Source organism: Geotrypetes seraphini, chromosome 5 (assembly GCF_902459505.1).
Source record: "Geotrypetes seraphini chromosome 5, aGeoSer1.1, whole genome shotgun sequence".
NCBI lineage: Eukaryota > Metazoa > Chordata > Amphibia > Gymnophiona > Dermophiidae > Geotrypetes > Geotrypetes seraphini.
Genome location: NC_047088.1, coordinates 189,819,751 through 189,839,299, shown reverse-complemented (window position 1 = coordinate 189,839,299; position 19,549 = coordinate 189,819,751). Strand labels below are relative to the sequence as shown.

At 41.9% G+C, this 19,549-nt stretch overlaps 1 protein-coding gene across 1 annotated transcript in view; it reads left to right on the top strand.

Moving 5' to 3' along the window:
• The window catches only part of ITGA4 (integrin subunit alpha 4), a 207,264-nt gene that overhangs the window by 50,431 nt on the left and 137,284 nt on the right, over positions 1 to 19,549 (top strand). The window contains exons 3-7 of the mRNA XM_033943950.1: positions 256 to 362; positions 1,058 to 1,187; positions 2,940 to 3,007; positions 8,003 to 8,132; positions 17,426 to 17,511. Of these exons, the coding sequence (XP_033799841.1) occupies positions 256 to 362; positions 1,058 to 1,187; positions 2,940 to 3,007; positions 8,003 to 8,132; positions 17,426 to 17,511 (521 nt within the window). The remainder of the gene's footprint in view (positions 1 to 255; positions 363 to 1,057; positions 1,188 to 2,939; positions 3,008 to 8,002; positions 8,133 to 17,425; positions 17,512 to 19,549) is intronic.

Sequence of the window (19,549 nt, the reverse complement as noted above, 5' to 3'; positions counted from 1 at the left end):
AGACAAAGTTAGACAAGTTCCTGCTGAACCAGAATGTACACAGGTAAGGCTAGTCTCAGTTAGGGCACTGGTCTTTGACCTAAGGGCTGCCGCATGAGCGGACGGCTGGGCACGATGGACTACTGGTCTGACCCAGCAGCGGCAATTCTTATGTTATGTTCTTAATATTGAATTCATGTATTAGAGTAAAAAAAATGGCATAATGACATATTTAGGAGCCTTATAAATCATGTGATCTGTTTATTGTTCTGTTAGGGAGTCCTACTGGAGAATACTGTGGAAAGACCTGCATAGAAGAGAGGGATAACGAGTGGATGGGTGTCAGCTTGTCCCGGCCGCCAAAAGAAGATGGATCAATTCTGGTAACTTAATTGCATGGTGGAGAGAGGAGGGAAGGTCATTTTATTTATTTACATCTGTTTCTGTACCATATCCCCATCAGAAGATGATCAGTGCAATTTAAAATCAAATATAATTCACTAAAAGATAATACAAATACTACAAAACAGATAAATAAAATCAAAATCAAACATTTAAACATTTAAAATCTAGTCTTCTCCCTCCTTAATCAACACCCACCTGACACTCCCCAACACCCACCAACATTTCCCAACACACCCAATACTCCCTCACACCCCAACATCCCCCCTGACACATCCCAACCCCTCCCCCCTCCCCCCCCCCCCCGGTATCTTTAGGAGATGGAGAGCAAGAGGGATCCCCTGGATATCAGGAATGTCCGGGGTTCGGGGATCAATGGGGTCTGCGGCAGGAGGGAGTAGGCATCCCTCCTGCTGGGGGACCTTGAGGGGGGTTTTGTGGTGATGGCGAGATGAATTGGGCATCGCTCCTGCTGGCCAAGTTCACAAGGGGTGCGTTTGGGGGGATTCACTGCCGCTCAACTAATCGTGGCAGGGGGATCTTTTGTGTAGGTGTATCTTTTTAACTGCAGCTGGAAAGAAGGGGTATATTAATTGATTTCAAATGTACTTTTCATATCAGTGAAACTCTGATAATAATGTTTGAAAACATGTGTATTTGCCAATTTTTTATGCAGGCTTGTGGACACAGATGGAAAAATGTATTTTACATGAAAAAAGAGCATAAGTTTCCATTTGGAGTCTGTTATAGGATACCCCCTGATTTTAGGACAGAAATGAGTCAGAGATTATGCCCATGCTATAAAGGTAAGAAACAATTATCTTGGCAGGTAATTTTAAAATTTATGTAAGAACATATGAATAGCCTAACTGGGTCGGACCAATGGTTCATGAAGCCCAGTAGCCCATTCTCATGGTGGCCAATCCAGGTCACTAGTACCTGGCCAAAACCTAAGGAGTAGCAATATTCTATGCAACTGATCCAGGGCAAGGAATGGCTTCCCCAATAACAGACTCTGGACTTTTCCTCCAGGAAATTGTCCAAACCTTTCTTAAAACCAGCCACACTATTTGCTCTTACCACAACCTCTGGCATGCGTTCCAGAGCTTAACTATCTCTAAGTGAAAAAAAATTTTCTCCTAATGGTTTTAAAAGTATTTCCCTGTAAATTGGCCAGCTGACACATCTATTTTTCCTTTGTAATTGTATAATGTTGAGCACTACAACAGTCATATTATGCAGGAAATTTAGAGGAAGATTTTCCACTAAGAACAGAGTCATAATGGTTATGAAGAAAACTGAATTCATTGTAGAGTTATTGCCCCAGCACACAAATTATCCATAGATGATTTTCTACATGAGCTTTGCTGACTTCAAGAAGAAAAAGACTACAGCAAGGGGGTCAAGGAAAGGAATTTAAAAAATGTGTATATTCAACTTCTCTAACAGCACTCTGCAAAAATAAAGTAGTATAATCCAGAAATTTGTCAGAGTTCTGCACCTATCTTGGCCTGCTAATAACAGCAGCTCCTTTCCTATTATATTTCTTACATTAACACCCCTGGTCCATTGCTCATCTTGTATATATAATCTGATTAATCTGTTATCTGGTCTCCTGCTAGTGTCAATGCTACCATGTTTTCCCCAAACTAGGACAGTGTCTTATATTAATTTTGGGTCCAAAAAACGCATTAGGGCTTATTTTCGGGGGATATCTTATTTTTTCATGTACAATGATCATCTCTCCCTTCCTCTCCTCTACCCCAATTCTTCCTTTCCTTTCTTTTCCCCACATGTGCAGCATCTTTCCTCCCATCTCACCCATTACTTGTGCCTTCATCTCTACAGAACCTTTCAATCCCTCCCTCCCTTGAGTAGCATCTTTCTATCCTACTCTCCCTCCCTTCTATCCCTCTGTGCAGCAGAACCCTTGCACAGCATCTTTCTATTCCTAATTCCCATCTCCCCCACGCAGCAGAACTCCGCTGACCCTCCCACCACGAGACCGACATACCTCCATCCAAACAGAAGCATCGACAACACTCTAAACAGGCTGCTTCATGACCTTTTCCTGCCAGGGCATTCCCTGTGTCGCATCGCTGATCACATCATCAGTGATGCAGCAGAGAGTAGAACCCGGCGGGAGAAGACCGCGAAGCAGCCTGTTTAAAGTGCTGCCGATGCTGCTTTTTGGAGGGAGGTATGTTGGTCTCGTGGTGGGAGGGTCGTCAGGATTCATATGGGAGAGATGGAAAGATGCTGCGCAAGGAGATGGGTGGGAGGGTCAGAGGGGTTCAGCTGCGGGGGGAGGCGGGATGAGCTGCTGCCGGTGAATCCAGGGATGGAGTTGAGGACATTCGGGAGCGATCTAACTAGGACTTATTTTGGGGGTTATATTAAGACCTACCCTGAAAATCACGCTAGGGCTTATTTTTGGGGTAGGTCTTATTTTTGGGAAAACACGGTATTATTTAATCATTTATACTGACACCTTATGGGCATTGCTATTACTGTACCCTGAGAGTTTTATCTGGTTTACTGTTTTGCTCTGGTTTCAGATCATCTGCGGAAGTTTGGAGAAAGCCATGGCTCATGTCAAGCTGGGATATCTAGTTTTCAAACAGAGGTAGGTCTTAAAGAGACAGCTAAAGACAACATAGGAAATGATTGTTGCAGTTGTCTGGGTCTTGCCAAGTCTGAGTAAGTGGAACTGATGTTTCAGCCATCATGCTGTGGCTTTTTTTCAGGGTATACTGTGAGGTCTACAGTTTGTCTTTATATATAGTGGGTTCTCAAACCTGATTGGCTGGGGTTTGAAATCAATTAATAAACCCCTTCTTTCCAGCTGTAGTTTCCTGAGAAAGGAAGGAGATTTCAGCAGTAAATTGACATGGGAGAGTCCATTGATCACAAATTGGAATTTTGGTGGAAAAGTTCATTGGTCATTTACTAGGACGTGGTAAAACCTTAAAAACTGCAAAAATCGTGATGCCATCCGTGGAAGTCTAAGAGAATTCACAGGAGCCAGTCATGAAGTTACTCAGCACCGAGCCAAAGAGGAGAGAGATTCCAGACTATGGGAAGGAGAAGAGAAAGATGCCAGACCATATGAGGGGGAAAGGGGGAAGACAGAGATGTCTGACCATGGGAGAGGTATGAGATGGTGCATAGGGATGGAAGGAAGGGGAGACAGAGGGAGGAGATGGTGCACAGCAATGGGTGTAGCAGGGAAGAGATATGAAGAAATGCTTCTTATGGATAGATGGGAATAGGGGAGAAGAAAGAGGGAGGAGATGGTACACATAGATAGATGGGAAGGGAAGGCATGGAAAAGTAGATTTTGAGAAGAAAGCAGAAAAATGGAAGAAAGTTGAATGTTAAAAGTTAATGCTAAAGATGGATGTATCCTTATGAATAGGTCAGGGCTATTGGTATAATATTATAAGCCAGAAAGAGGTCTAAATCCAACAAAAACCTGACTTCAAAAGAAAAATAGTCTATAAAGTGTGATCTATTGGATATATAAAATGCTCAGAAACATGAAACTCTGAAGGGAAGGCTGCTGAACCTCCCTAAAACTCTTTTTTAGGGAGGTTCAGCAGCCTTCCCTTCAGAGTTTCACGTCTCTGAGCATTTTATATATCCAATAGATCACACTTTATAGACTATTTTTCTATTGAAGTCAGGTTTTTATTGAAAGATGGATGTATGGCAGAAAGAGAATGGATAAGGTGGTCCTGGATACACAGTTAAGAGTACAGACAGAAGGAAATGTAGCCAGAGTCTGGGAAAGATGGTTTGAAAACCAAAATCACCAGGCAACAAAGGTAGGGGAAAATGATTGTGTCTGCTTTGAGAAATTATATCTGCTGTCTATATTTTGCACTGTTCTGCTGCCTATGCTTTGGAGGGAGAAGGGAGATATAATAGAAATGTTTAAAAACATACATAGCATAAATGTGCATGAAGTGAGTCTCTTTCATTTGAAAGGAAGTTCCAGAATGAGAGGGATGAAGTTAAAGAAAACATGGGACAGGCATATGGGATTTCTTAGAGAAAGGTGGAGATAATGGATGCTGCAGATGGGTAGCTTGGCCTTTATTTGCCATCATGTTTCTATTTTCTTTGTAAATCACTTCTTTGGGGTTATCCACTGATATTAAGTGGCATTTAACCAGAAGTGCTGCTGGATATCACCACAGACCACTAAACTCAAAACTGACTTTTGTGTGGGCAACCCAGGGGCGGAGTTGACTCTTAACCACCTAAGCTAAGCAGCTTTATCAGACTGCATAACAGTCAGTCCTGTCTTTATGCAGTTTTGCTAATGTGGTTACGTGCTGAATATTGCACAACTGCATTAAAGATATCTGGCTACATAGACCTGAATATTCCATGTCGGTGTCTGGACATGGCCTAGCATTGCATATCCAAGAACAAATCTCCTAGTGGCTAAAATAATGCTCACCGCTGTTAGTTGACTATTGACCATGAATGTTATCATTTAAGGTTCAAGATTTTGTTTATTTGATGACTCACTATAGGTAAAACCATCAAAGCAATATACAATTTTTTTTTTAGTTCAATATATTTTATTAATAATTTCAAATATAAACAAGTCATGACTCAAACAGTTCACAGAAATGATTGACAAAACAGATTAATTACAATAACCAGTAAACAAATAATGTTGACACTAAGACTAAACATACCTAAACATAAGAAAATTAACAGCATGGATATGCAATTATAATATTAAAATTGAAAAAGATAATACAAACTGATAGAAAAGCAAAAAATAAAAAAAACACCAGAATTCACTATCTAGTAACCAACAGGTATCCAGCAGTATGTTAGGTGCCATTGACTCATGTTTAAGTCCTAGCGACTTGATGAATTACAGATCTAAAAAGAAATCAGTTTTTGTGTTAGTCTGGTAAGGTCCTCCATCATCATTACCATGGTAGTTTTCAGTGTGTCCAGCCATCTGATTACATGGTGCCCTCTTCACCTGGTTCCTTCGATCTTCCTAAACATGGTGTCCTTCTCCAATAATCTTTCTCTTCTGATGGTGTGACCAAAATAAGACAGTTGTAGCTGTATCATTTGGGCTTTGAGTGACATAGCCAATATGATCTCTTCCAGAATCAATTTGTTAGTTCTTATGACGGTCCACGGCACACATAAAAGTTCTTCTCCAGCACCAAAGCTCAAATGAATCAATCTTCTTTCTGTCTTATTTCCATAGAGCGGCATAATAAAAAATAAAATTGAAGTCCATTTTGGGCCTAAGTCGCTAGTCATCCAAAGTCGGCAGCGTCCAAAATCCATTCTTGAAAAATATGTCTAAAATTATTTTTTCGAGAATCGTCTACTTCTGCGTCTAGCCGTTTAATCATCCAGACTGCTAAGTCATCTATCTTTATACCCCATTCTCATCCAAAAAATCATCCAAGCCCAAAACACCTAAAAAAAGACCTTTTGGACGTGGGAGGGCTCAGCAAAGTGATGGACTGGCCACCCATACATGGCAACAGAGTAATGGGACACCTTATGAGGCATTGCTGTGAACTTCACAAAAAGGGTGCCACATAAACATTTCACCACAACTCCCTTATAAGTCATGGTGAGCCCCCCCTAATACTCTCAAAACCTACTATACCCACCTGTGTACCACCCCAATAGCCCTTTATGACTGCAGGTGGCACCTATATGGCAATACAGTAGGGTTTTGGTGGGAGCACATTTTTCTGCATGAATGCAGTGGTTAGAGTGGCTTATGGGCCTGGGTCCTCATCTCTATGGTTTACTAGCCTACCCCCCCCCCCAGACTACTTAAGCCAACTCTGTGCAGCTCTGCTAGGCTTTCCTAAGCCAGGTGCTGATGTTCAGTGGTATCTGGTCACTCTGGATACCTTTTGGGCACTTATACCTGTTTTTACATCGCCTAAGTCACAATGTATAAGTTCCGTCTAGGAAGTCTCGTTAATCTTTCAATTAACACTGCAGGATGACTAAATCTAGTTCAGCCCACATCCCGCCTACCTCCTGCCCTAACCACTCCTTCAAAAATTCCCCTTTTCACTCTGGGCATACAGCGGCAGGGAAAAAGCCTAAGCTGCTTTTAGCTACATCTAAAACCCGTTTCGATTATCAGTACTTGGATGACCTGTCTTTATGATCATCCAAGTGCCGATTTAGGCATGTTTTTAGACGTATTTCCGTTTCGATTATGAACCTCATAGTGTCCAGCTTTCACATCCATAATTGACAATGAGAAAATGAGAGCATGGACAAGTCTGATCTTTGCTTGGTGTGTTATTTACTTGTCTTTGAATACTTTGTCGAGAGCCTTCATTGAAGAGCGACCATGTGCTAGCCCACATTTCATTTCATTTATTAAAATTTTATATCCCGTCTTATTCCAAAGTGATGTACATCAATACAAACACAATAAAAAACAAACAAACAAGTGTTAACAAAATGACAGAGAAGTTATGGCAGCTCTATACAGGAAACACTTTTTGAAACAAATGGGTTTTCAATACAACCTTAAACCTTGACAGTAAAGGCTCTATCCTGTTCCAAGACAGGCAAGTCAGAAAACTATTTGTTTGGACCTAGGGTTTGTAAGACTGATTAAGGGGGCAATTGTGCTTATCTCTCTGGTGTTTAAATGTCCTCAAAAATTCAATAAAATGAATTCACTCAGCTTCTCATTGGCTGATCGTGGAAACCAATTTTGTAAAATTTGATACTTATACTCTAAAGGGGAAATCCATTAAAGGGCGCTAAGACATGTCCTAATGCATAAATTCCTCCCTAAGTGATAACTTTTATTTGCATAGGTTGCAAAAGAGCACTTACATGGGTAAATGTGAGTACTTATGTGGTCAAAATCCTGGATGATGAGGCTCTTTTATCAAGTATGTGCAGTGGCATAGTGAGGGTAGGAGGTGCCTGGAGCGGTGGTGCCCCCCTGTGCCCTCCTTTCCATTTGAGCCCCCCACTCCTATCGCACCAACACCTTCCTCACCACCCTCTCTCCTTCTGTGCCCTCACGCCACACTCGAATCCTCCCTTCCAACCCCATACCTCTTTATATCTTTTCCAGCGCAAGCAGCTTCTCCAACGTTGGCTTTCCCTCTGACATCACTTCCTGGCCCTGCGACCCGGAAGTGAGTTCAGAGGGAGCCAGGCTACTGCGAGCAGCAGGCTAGAGTAGTTGCTCACACTGGTGAAGATTATAAAGAGATACTGGGAATGGGGAAGGGAGGATACAAGTTAGGGGGGGAGGAGAGGTTCCTTCCTAGATACTCTGTAGTTCAAAATAGGGCTTATTGTTGTCTATTTATCATTTTTGGGGAGATTTTTTTGATGAGGTGAGGGAAGAGGGTTTTGTTAGTTTGTTGTTAGTTTTTTGTTTTTGCAATTTCCATAATATATAGCAGATTTACATTCATTATAGTATGATATGGGAGCAATATTGATTATGTTCTATTAAAATATATTTATTTATTCATTTTTCTTTTCTGTTCTCCCAGTAGAGTTCAGAACGGTTTACATGCGTTTATTCAGGTACTCAATCATTTTTCCCTGTCTGATTTTCTTTGTTTTACAGGACTTAATTATAATGGGAGCCCCAGGGTCCTATTACTGGACTGGATCTGTTTTTGTGTTAAATACTACTGAACATACTTATAAAACATATCAAGATGATAACAATTCAGTGAAATTTGGAAGCTATCTAGGTAAGGTGCTTTGCTGATATTTAGCACAGTCCATTGCATTGTTTGTGTTCATGATCTATACAATCTCCTTAGATTTATCTGGCAATTTTGAATTTTTGGATCACTGTAAGAAGAATTATGATAGTCAGGAAAAAGTGGTACAGTTCCTGATACACTCCAGAGTTATGATGTTTGTTGATTTCCAGAATTTTATTTGCATGGTCTGCAATACATTTCTAAAAAAAACAAAAAACCACAATCTTCCCACTAGTAAAGGCTCAGATTCCTATCATAGTTTACAAAGAAATTTATAACAGAGCCAAAGGAATCCTTTAATTAAGCTGTGATAAACACTAGCACATACTTACTATAGCTTGTAAGGGTTTACCATGGGACATGCTGAAGCATCCTGCAGTAAAATCTCAATGTGCATGTGCAAATCATAAATACATTTGCAGTTTGCATGTGCAATTTGGAATGTGCGTGTGCTACAAAAATATATTTCCTGATTTTTTTTTTCTCAGAAAAAATGTGCCTGGAGAGCAGAGAGTGCATGAATCTGTTAGCACAGCTACAATACTGCATGCTGATTAGCACGGGATTAGCATGTGAGCCCTCAGGTCCAGATTCTATAAACGGCACTGAGAGGCGCCTACATTGTAGGCACCAGTTATTGCGGTTGTCAGTTTTTTAAAAATGGCGTCATGTATAGAATCGCGCCTAGCGGCATCTCAGTGAATTTAGGCATCGCTAGGCATTCCAGACATAGGCATTGCTCCATTAGCCACGGATCTCAAACATAGGCATTGTTAGGCGAATCCAATTAGGGTGCCATTTATAGAATGTGGCATCTAATTTTTGCCAATGGCTAGGCGCTAACGGCAATATTAGCATGTGGTCATTAATTGAGAAAATGGAAAAACAGTCATTTTCTAATTGTGGTAAAAATGGCCTTAGCACACAGAAAAGACCCACTTAAGCATGCACTAAGGCCACTTTTTACCTTAGCTTAGTAAAGGGACCCCAAAATGTCCTTTTATCTCATTTTTTATTTTTAGTGTGAAAAATTGAAGAGTGCTGAGTATATGTATTTGAGTTTTGTATTTGAGCCTTCACATGCTGAGGAAAGCTAGATCCTACTTCAGCCAACAACACTTTGCCATCCTTGTCCAATCCATCATCCTCTCCAAACTAGATTACTGCAATGCCATCTACTTAAATCTATCAAAAAAAAGTATTCTAAGACTCCAGCTAATCCAGAATATTGCAGCCAAACTGATCTTCTCAAAACGCAAGTCTGACCATGCCTCCCCACTCCTTGCCAAACTTCACTGGCTCCCAATAATCTCCAGAATCCATTTCAAATGTTCCTGCCTGGCTTTCAAGATCATTCACGGAATCCTGCCTCCTCTTATCCCACTGTCTTTCAACTCCTCCAGTCCCGACTCCTCCAGAACTGTCCAAAGGCTTAAACTAGCCTTCCCCTCTCCATGCGGCATCCACTATTCGGGCAAACTGGGAAAATCCCTTCTCTTCAAAATCACAGGTCTTTGGAACGACCTCACTACCCTGCTGCGGAACCTGAGCTCCCTTCAGTTATTCCGCAAACAACTGAAAACCTGGCTTTTTAGCAAATTGTAGCTCTATCCTTCCCCCCTTTCTCTCCTCCCTTCTACACATAAGTTCATGTAATCCTTTTTCTTCTCTACCCACTATTTTAAGTTCTTGTAAACCGTGTCGAGCTCCATTCTCATGGAGATGATGCGGTATATAAACTTAAGGTTTAGATTAGATTAGATTAGATTTTGTTGTCAACAGAAAGCCGGATGGGGGGCAAAAAAACTTAAAGGTTAAGGTACACATGCAGATCAGTTTTTTTGTCTGTTATTAAATTTATATTACACAGAATTCAACTACTAGGTAGTCCATGCAAATAAGCTCAATAAAAAAAATAGCATGTATAACTTTTTCTATGGACTTTGTGATAATGTTGTAGGTACATTTTGTATGAGAAAGCATTTGAAAATGTTTTTCACACCTAGTTTTACTATAATACATAGCTAATGAGTTGCTTTGCATAATTTTGCATCATCTTCACTCAGCATTAAATTTGGATTAAAAAAATGCTAAAGAATTGGTTTGCATGCTACAATAGCTGCGTGTAAAAAAAAAGTTAAACTTTGCATACAGATGAGCCAGCAATGTACTTATTTATAATATCCAAACATGAATTTTAGCAAACAACATCTCCTTTACAAATTTAAGAACACTTGAGCACAATGACTTGCTTGTAAGGAAGATTATTATTATTTTAGTATTTATGTGCCACTTATTGCCTAACTGGTTCATATTCAGATACTCAAGCATTTTTCCCTATCTGTCCTGGTGAGCTCACACTTTATCTAATGTACCTGGGGCAATGGGGGATTAAGTGACTTGCCCAGGATCACAAGGAGCAGCATGGGATTTGAACCCACAACCTCAGGGTGCTGAGGCTATAGCTCTGACCACTGCACCACATACTCCCCACAAAGATAATTTATATAATAAACTGGGTATCAACAATTCATACCCTGAGTTAAGATCAATGTAGGTAAGATTTTAAAAATAGTGCAATGGTTTCCCTCTGATATTCTGATATGTGCATCATACAACTCCAATCTTTGGAAGCTACAAAGCACTCTGGTCTTTTTAGGAAAATATCCAAAAAGTGACATAAAGAGGCAGGAGAACATATTTTTTGCCAAAACTTCCAAATTGCTATTTTCGAAACCCATTTTCTAGACAGATTTCTATGCTGTTTGTCTGCAGTGCATCTAAATCTCAAGGGGGCGTGTTGAAGGTGTGATTTAGGTGGGACTAGGATTGTCTTATGATTTGGACATTTTTCTGCAATAATGGAACATTGTAGAGTATGTCCAGGGCACATTTTGGACGTTTGAGATTAGACCTGTTTTCATAACAAATAAGTGCCAAACAAATGCCAAAATTAACCAGGTGATCATTGAAGGCATGACCCCACCTTACTTCCTTAATGTTTAATGGCCCTCCTCCCACCCTGAAAGCTGTGAATGAAATAATACATAGCTACCTGTATGACAGCTTCAGACGCTATGATAAGTCATATTAGAGCAGCAAGCAGGTTTCTGGAGTAGTCTGGAGGTTAGTGTAGTGAACTATAGAAACAGGAATACAGACTTATATCCCAGTCTAACTATTACACTTATAGTGGAATATGTGAACCTTCTAAGCTCCACCTAATCCCACTGGTCCCCAACTTTTTTGACACCAAGGACCGCTTTTATAGAAGCAAAATTTTCCAGGGACCGGTAAGGGGGGAAGGATTTAGGGTGGGTTCATAGGGCAGTTTTATACACAATATACATTATTATTATTATTAAGTTATAATATCGTAATAGAAATTATACAAATTACCATAATACAGAATCAGTAGGAGCCCTGAGCTTGCAGAACCCCGATGACCCCGCCAACCCATCCCCCTGCACCGGATTTTTCCATCTCTCCCTCCCATCCCCCTGTGCAGAAGAACATCGATGACCCTGCCAACCCATCCCCCTGCACAGCATCTTTCCATCTCTCTCTCCCTCCCATCCCATCCCGCACAGCAGAACCCCTCCAACCCTCCCACCGCGAGACCAGCATACCTCCGTTCCAAACAGCGGCGGCGGCAGCAGCACTGAACAGGCTGCTTCGCTGCCTTCCCTGCCAGGGTCTTCCCTCTGCTGCATCATCAGTGATGCGGCGGCAGAGGGAAGGCACGTTAGAAGCGTGTTATGAGAAGGATTAGAGCAGGCTTAGCATTTGGATGTTTTACAGCGATAATCAAACATTTTATAAACCATCAAAATAGGTCATGTAAAAAAAAAAAATTGCACGGCTTGCGGTTTCAAAAATGGATGCTTCCCCTCCATGAGTTTTGGCCGTCTTGCGGGAAACATCCAAAGTCGGACTTTTTTGATAGAATGTCTAAGGGCTCCTTTTATCAAGGTGCGGTAGGCGGTTAACGCGCAGAATACCGCGTGTTCAACTGCCTGCCGCACTAGTCGCTAACGCCTCCATTGACGAGGTGTTAGTTTTTTGGTGTGCCGCGAGGGTTAGCGCATGATGAAATGTCCCTGTAGCGTACCTTGATAAAAGGAGCCCTTAGACATTCTATCAAAAATACCCCTCCACAATTCTTTCTTTCATATATTTCAGATCAGAACCTTAAACAGCTTTATGGAGCAAAGAAAGAGCACAATTCTAGCAAGTACAGATAGCCAATCATAAGATTTTAAACCCAAAAGAAGCCAAGCTGCTTTGTTCTTTATCAGTTCATGTCTAATAAATTGCTTCTTATCCACCCCAATAAGAAGCTTATTACAAAAGTACAGTGTGAACAAATCAAATTTAGAGCATTAATTAGGTGTTAGGGCTGAATGAGCAAAGAGGACCTGAGTCTTTTTGCAGGTTATACCTCTTTCAACTTCAGGTTTAGATTCCATCTGGTATGGGGACTCAGGGCATTTGTTCTAGTTGTGCCCTCCCCCGAACAACCTTATTCCATGCTGGAAAGTACCCTGATCTCAATACAAACCAAAATATCATTCTGGGAAGAGATATGATCTGCTCGATGAATCAAAGGCAGAAACAGCTGTTCCCATTTCATTCACTCAGCCACCAAACAAAACTCAAAGCCAACCCGCTGCCATCCTCTGCTCACCAGCCCTCAGGGTACCTCATTCCTTGCTACCTTTTTCACCTATTCTCCCCAGCACTCCTTTGTCACTTCCAGTGATCCTGAAGAGCTCGACATCATCCTTGATACTCCAAATTGATTTGAGTTGCCAAATGTCAGCCCATCAAATTCTGGAGGTCCTCAGTCTCCAGGGCGATCAATTCCTGCTACTACTGATCATTTCTATAGCGCTGCTAGACATACGCAGCACTGTGCATTAACACGTAAGAGACAATCCCTACTCAATAGAGCTTACAAATTAATTAAAACAGACAAACAGGACAAATAGGGGTTAGGGAATTTCTCACAGAGGGAATGATAAAACAGACATGGATGAAAGTGTGGTGTAGTGGTCTGGAAACACGTAAACAAGGAAGTTTTGGATCTTTCCAGATTCTAGGTCAAGAGAGCTTACCAATATTTTTCAATAGTTATGGGCTCTTTTACTAAAGTGTATGAAGTTTTTGTACTTAATGTGCCCTAACAGCAAAAATCAGTGCACGTTAGGTTCAAAGGCTGTGCAATAATGTTGGGAGTGTGTCCAGCATATCCTTTGTTATTAAAGCATGGATATATGCATTAACTCACATGGAGCCTGACTGCATTTGAACAGGCACAAAGTGAAGTTGCATTAACTGCACAGTTGGAAGTTACCATATGTTAATTGCATGTGCTCAATGCATAATCCAAGCCTATTTAGTACCTATAGCCTGACTATTTCTTGATCCAACACGATATGCAGTTAACGTGAATTATCATGTCACTGTGGTAGCTGTTAGAGTGCTTCTGCAGTGGCAGTGCACATGCCCTAAGTTTTCTTCAATAATTTTAATTTACTGCTTCCTTTCTATCACTCATTGTGAGGAATGTGAATTCATGTGAATTTACTGCTTCCTTTCTATCACTCATTTTGAGGTTCTTATTAGGAATGTGAATTCATTAGTGCACATTCAGTTCCATACTGTGCCTTAAAATATTCAATATGCACTAAAATGATTTAACATTCACAATTGACCTAGAGGGCCTTTTTCAATAGGACGTCTAAGTCTGACTTTGGATGTTTCCTGCGAAACATCCAAAGTCGGAGGCTGAGAAATGGCCATTTTCGAACAGGACATCCCAGTAATGGAGAGCATCAAGATAACAATACATATATGTAACTTGAAGACGAGTTCAAGGGACCATTACTAGTTGCTTATTAAGTTGGGAAATGAAATAGTCAAGAAATACTACCTAACAATTCCTATCTGGATCTCTTTAAGACCTATATCTATTACCACTGCTACTCTTTATCATTTCTATAGTACCACTAGAAGTACACAGCACTTTTCTGTGAGATGGGCCTTGCTCCAAGGGGTATATAATGCAATCAGGCCACCCAGAAAAGGATGCTATGAATATGAACCACGTCTCTGGAAATGTATACATTGTAGTCAATATTGTTAAATTCAAAAAGAGCCTGGGTTTAAAGTTAAAAAGATTTTAGGTAGGAATAGAAAACAGCCAGAGAGAGGGCATGGTGCACCAACTCAAGAAGCTGCTCTATGGTTCAGTTCAGCAGAGAAAGAGCAAGAGGAAATCTTCAGGTTTTTTTTAAGCAGGATGTGGTTTCACAGCAGGGCATTTGCAGAATTTTGGTTTGGGTATTTTTTGTGCACATTCTTAGTTTTACACAGCTGCTATATGAAGAATATTTCCAACAGAATTTCTATGAGCTGCTATAAAGCGCAATTGCCATAGAGTTTGTTTTGTACATTTTCAGTGTTGGGGGGGGGACGGAGGTTCCATTCTTAAGAAAACCTATTGCTTGAACTATACAGCAGACTGAGATTTTACATGTATGTGAACTATGATCATGTGATGGTAGTGTCTAGGTAGGTCCCTCCTATGGTTTCCAATAGGGCATAATCTATTAGTTTTAGGAGTTTTGTATGACCTTCCTGAAGTTTTTTTGAACCCAAAACCCCAGGATGCTGAGGCTGTAGCTTTTAACCACTGTGCCATAGTAATTTGTGCAGGAACTACATAATAAGATAGTAGGTGGAAAATAATAAAGGTACAGAAATTGGATAAGTAATCAAATCAAATTTTAATAAAAACTTGAAAACTGATTGCATCTTATAGTTTGCACATACACTTCCCCCTCCGTATTTGTGAATTCCATATCTACGGATTTGCTTATTCGCGGTTTTAAAATAAAAAAAAATATTTTCATTTTTCAGGCTATTTAAGCCCTGTAAGCACCCCCTTAAGCCTTACCTGGTAGTCTAGCGGGTTTTCGGGGCAGGAATGATCTTCCCACTCTCCTGTCCCGTGCAGATCGCTCACAGGAAATGGCTCGAGAGACTATGGGAGCTCAAGGCAGCCATTTCCTGTGAGCGATCTGCATGGGACAGGAGCGTGGGAAGATCACTCCTGCCTGAAAACCCGCTAGACCACCAGGTAAGGCTTAAGGAGGGGCTTTCAGGGCTTAAAATAGCGGGGGTTAGGGGCAGAACCGGTCTGAATATTATACGTGGTTTTTTAATATTTGCGGGCTGTCTCTGCCCCTAACCCCCGCAAATACAGAGCGGGAAGTGTAGTACTTACTCATCACACATAAGGTTACCATATGTCCGGATTTACCCGGACATGTCTTGTTAGAGGAGTGTCCAAGTGTCTGGATGAATTTTGAAAGCCCAGCAGTTTGTCTGGGTTTTGGAAGGTCCCCAACTCTGCCAGGGCTCGGGGCTGCATTGGGAGGGCCTCTGAGCATGCACAGATGTGATGCGATGATGTCACATGCATGCACGCCTGCATGTGATGTCATCGTGTCTTATCAACACATGATTGGAGGCCTTACAGATGCAGCCCTGAACTCAGGGAAGAGATGAGGTTTGTGTGGGGGCAGGGCTGGGGGCAGAACAGGGTGGGGTGGAGCCATGTGTCCTCCTTTTTTTATTTTTACTAAAACAAATATGGTAATCCTAATCACACATTGTCATTTAGGCTGTTAGTATGGGTGCTCTTGCTGTCTTACTGCACAGTAAAACACACTTTAGGTTGGTAACTGTGGAGGATGTGCTTTGCATGTCCCCCAACAATTACCACATAGCCTTAGTACTTTGTACTTAATTTTTCTATTAAAGTACAGTAATTGCAAATCATTATTGCCCTTTAGTATAAAGGTCCCATAATGTCATAAAACTAATAGACAAAGGCAGAACAGTTTTCATGTTGATAGCAGTGAGTGATCATATTAATAGTGACAACTGAGTGACAGAATTTTCCCAAATCTTGAGCAGAGTATGCAGAAAAAATTGATTCTTGGAAATAGGAAAGCAAGGTGGTTTCCTTACAAAAAGTGGAATGCCCTTTATGTCTGCCCTAAACATTCTCCGATGAAAACAAAAACAAAAAACTGTGGATACAGATGTTCTGGAGATAATTTATTATATACTGACATATAAAAACATGAAAATTCAATGAAAAAAGTTGGATTTTTACCACTGTATTTTTTATCATTGTACTTTTTTCATTGAAATTTCACATTTTTAGAGGTCAGTATATAATAAATTATCTCCAGAACATCTGTATCCACAGTTTTTTGTTTTTGTTTTCATCGGAGGATTGTTTTCACTGTGGATCATTGGGTCTCCCCATTTTTCTTTGTTGTGCTGCCCTAAACATTCTACCTAAAATACATAAATCCATATCACTTCCCTGGTAGACCTGTGAGTCGCAACCATTGGTTCTAAATTGGGATCTCTGTATATATAAATTCATGGGTCCCATTTTATCCAAGATGGTTCACATATAATAGACAGTGCATAGAGAATCCTAAATATAACACGTTACTCCTCAGTCAATTCATCGGCTTCCCATCCATTGCCGAATACAACTCAAACTCCTCTTACCGATCTACAAATGCACTCACTCAGCTGCCCCTCACTATCTGTCGTCACTTATTTCCCCCCCCCCCCCCCACCCCGGTGAGCTCCGCTCAGCTGGTAAGTCCCTCCTATCTGTGCCCTTCTCTTCAATTGCCAACTCCAGACTCTGTCCCTTCTGCCTTGCTGCGCCGTATGCTTGTAACAAGCTGCCCAGATCCCTATGGCGGGCTCTGTCTCTGGCAGTGTTCAAGGCTCAGTTAAAAGCCCACCTCTTTGAGAGTGCTTTCGACTCCTAATGCCTCCCACCTTGGGTTCTGCATCCCCAACCTATATGTCATGTCTTTCTGTCCAAGTTAGATTGCAAGCTCTTCAAAATGTACAGTGCTGCGTACCCCTTTCAGCGCTATATAAGTGATAAGTAGTAGTAGTGATGAGCTCCTGTTGGTTGCACACTGGCATGGAGTCATTTACATCTGTGTTTTTTGGTCCTTCTGTTTCCATTGTCAGAAAATAAATAAGACTGCTTCATAATCACAATGGAAATGTTAAGGATTTTGTGATATGATTTCAGCATTATAGATCAGGTGATCAAAGAACTCATCAGTGTTGGTGTATTTTCCTAAAGAATGTTTGTTGTACCAATAAAGAATTTTGGAGGGCCTGGAAGCTCTGATTTTACTCATTTAATACAATTTCTTTTCTAGGATATTCTGTTGGAGCTGGCCACTTTCTGAATCCAAGCAGCTCTGAGGTGATTGGTGGAGCCCCCCAGCAGGAGCAGACTGGAAGAGTAAGAGTCAGAGCTGCTTGTTTTACAATGGAAATGAACTGAAAACAATTACAATCAAACGAGAACAACTCTTTTATTCAATTCTAGTATTTTAGCCCGTTACATTAACGGGTGCTAGAATATATGTCTGTCTTTATTTCTGTCTCTCTCTTTCCCTCCCGCTGTCTTTCTTTCTGTCTGTCTCTCTCCCTGGCCTCCTTTGTCTGTCTGTCTTTCTGTGTCTCTCCCTACCCCTGTGTCTTTCTTCTTTTCTTTTTGTCTCCCTTCCTCCTGATGTCTGTCTTTCTTTCTATCTATCTGTCTCTCTCCCTGCCTCCTATGCAGCAGCATTTCTCTCCCCCCACTTCCCTGTGCAGCAGCCACAACAGTATTCCCTCCCCCTCCATTTCCTGTGCAGCAGCCACAGCAGCAGCATTCCCTACCCTTCCATTTCCCTCCCCCCACACCACTTCCCTGTGCAGCAGCAGCAGCGTTTCCCCTACCTCCCCTTTCTCTTCCCGCGGTCTGGCCGGCTCCTTTACTGCCCCCCCCCCCTTCCCTTTGCGTGGTCCCGACAAACCTGCTGATTCCAGCAGCGTGTGCAGCATTCTACACACGCTGCTTCGTGGCCTTCTACTGCCTTGATTTACTCTGGCACGTCCCTGATGACATCATCAGAGACGAGGCAGAGCAAATCAGGGCAGTAGAAGGCCCAGAAGCAGCGTGTGTAGAGTGCTGCACACGCTGCTGGAATCGGCAGGTTTGTAGTCGGGACCGCGGGAAGGGAAGGGAGGGGCAATAAGGAAGCCATGTCTCTGTCTCGCAGCGGGCTTGCCGGCTCCGGCCAGCCAAAGTTCATTTTTTAGTTCAAAGCCGACGCTGCGTCTCCTCTCTCGATCCCCGCCAGAGTCGGAAGTTTTCTCCGACTCAGGTGAGGTTCGATAGAGGAACCGCGGTGGAGGCTTTGAACAAAAAATGAACTTTGTCTGGCCGGAGCTGGCAAGCCCGCTGCGAGACAGAGAGATGCATGGTAAGCGCACATGTGCACTCTTCCGGCCACGGAACTACAGATCAGGCAACACGGCGTTAAGAGTGTGCATGCGCTTACCGTATATACTTGAATATAAGCCGACCCAATATAAGCTGAGGTAGTCCTTTTCCCTCCAAAAAGAAGAAAAAGGGTTGACTCGCCGGGGGTTTAATATTCAAGTGCCCTGCTCTGCCAGGCTCTGCACCTAGCCCCCATCCCTCCCTCCCCTGCCCTGCCAGGCTCTGCACCCAGCCCTCCTCCCTTCCTGCCCTGCCAGGCTCTGCACCTTGTCCCCATCCCTCCCAACATCTTGCAGTCCTCCATTGGACCTGCCATGACCTGTCGAGCCGTGGGCTGGGACAGGAGGCATCCCTCCTGTCCCCGCCTCCTCTAAAAACTTTTACTTCCCTCCCACTTCCCCTACATACCTTTTGAATTCTCTGGCAGTCTCATAGTGGACCAGAACAGGAGGGATCCCTCCCGCCTTCTGTCCTGGCCAACTGTGATGATTTTTACCTTCTCCCGCGAACCATTGAATTCCCTATTGGTCAAGTGGTGAACCGAGCAGGAGCGATCTTCCTGCGCTTCTGCTTGGAAAGAGCCGCTAGCTGAATGACTGCCGCAAATTCTTGCTCCTGCTCAGGTTTAAAGTAAGTTAAGATCCACTTTTTTACAGCAGCTACTTCCTCATACTTCCATACTAAACAAACAGCATTCCACAAGGCACACTCAGATAAGTCAGAACTATTCTTCCATTCAGTTAAAATATGCTCTATTGCTAATCCCATTAATATATCAAATAATTTAGCTTCAGCTTTATGTAAAATTTGAGTCAAAACCACAGACCGCAAAACTATAAACTTATAGTTGTGGGGTTTAATTGATTCTTATTATCAGTCTGATGTGTGAGTATTCTGGGCACCTGGCTTCTGTTGGTGCTCAGTTAGGTTGGGGATGTTATTGTCAACGCTGTTTGTTGTCCTAAAACTAATAAAAATGTTGAACTTAGTAAAAAAAAATAAAAAAGAA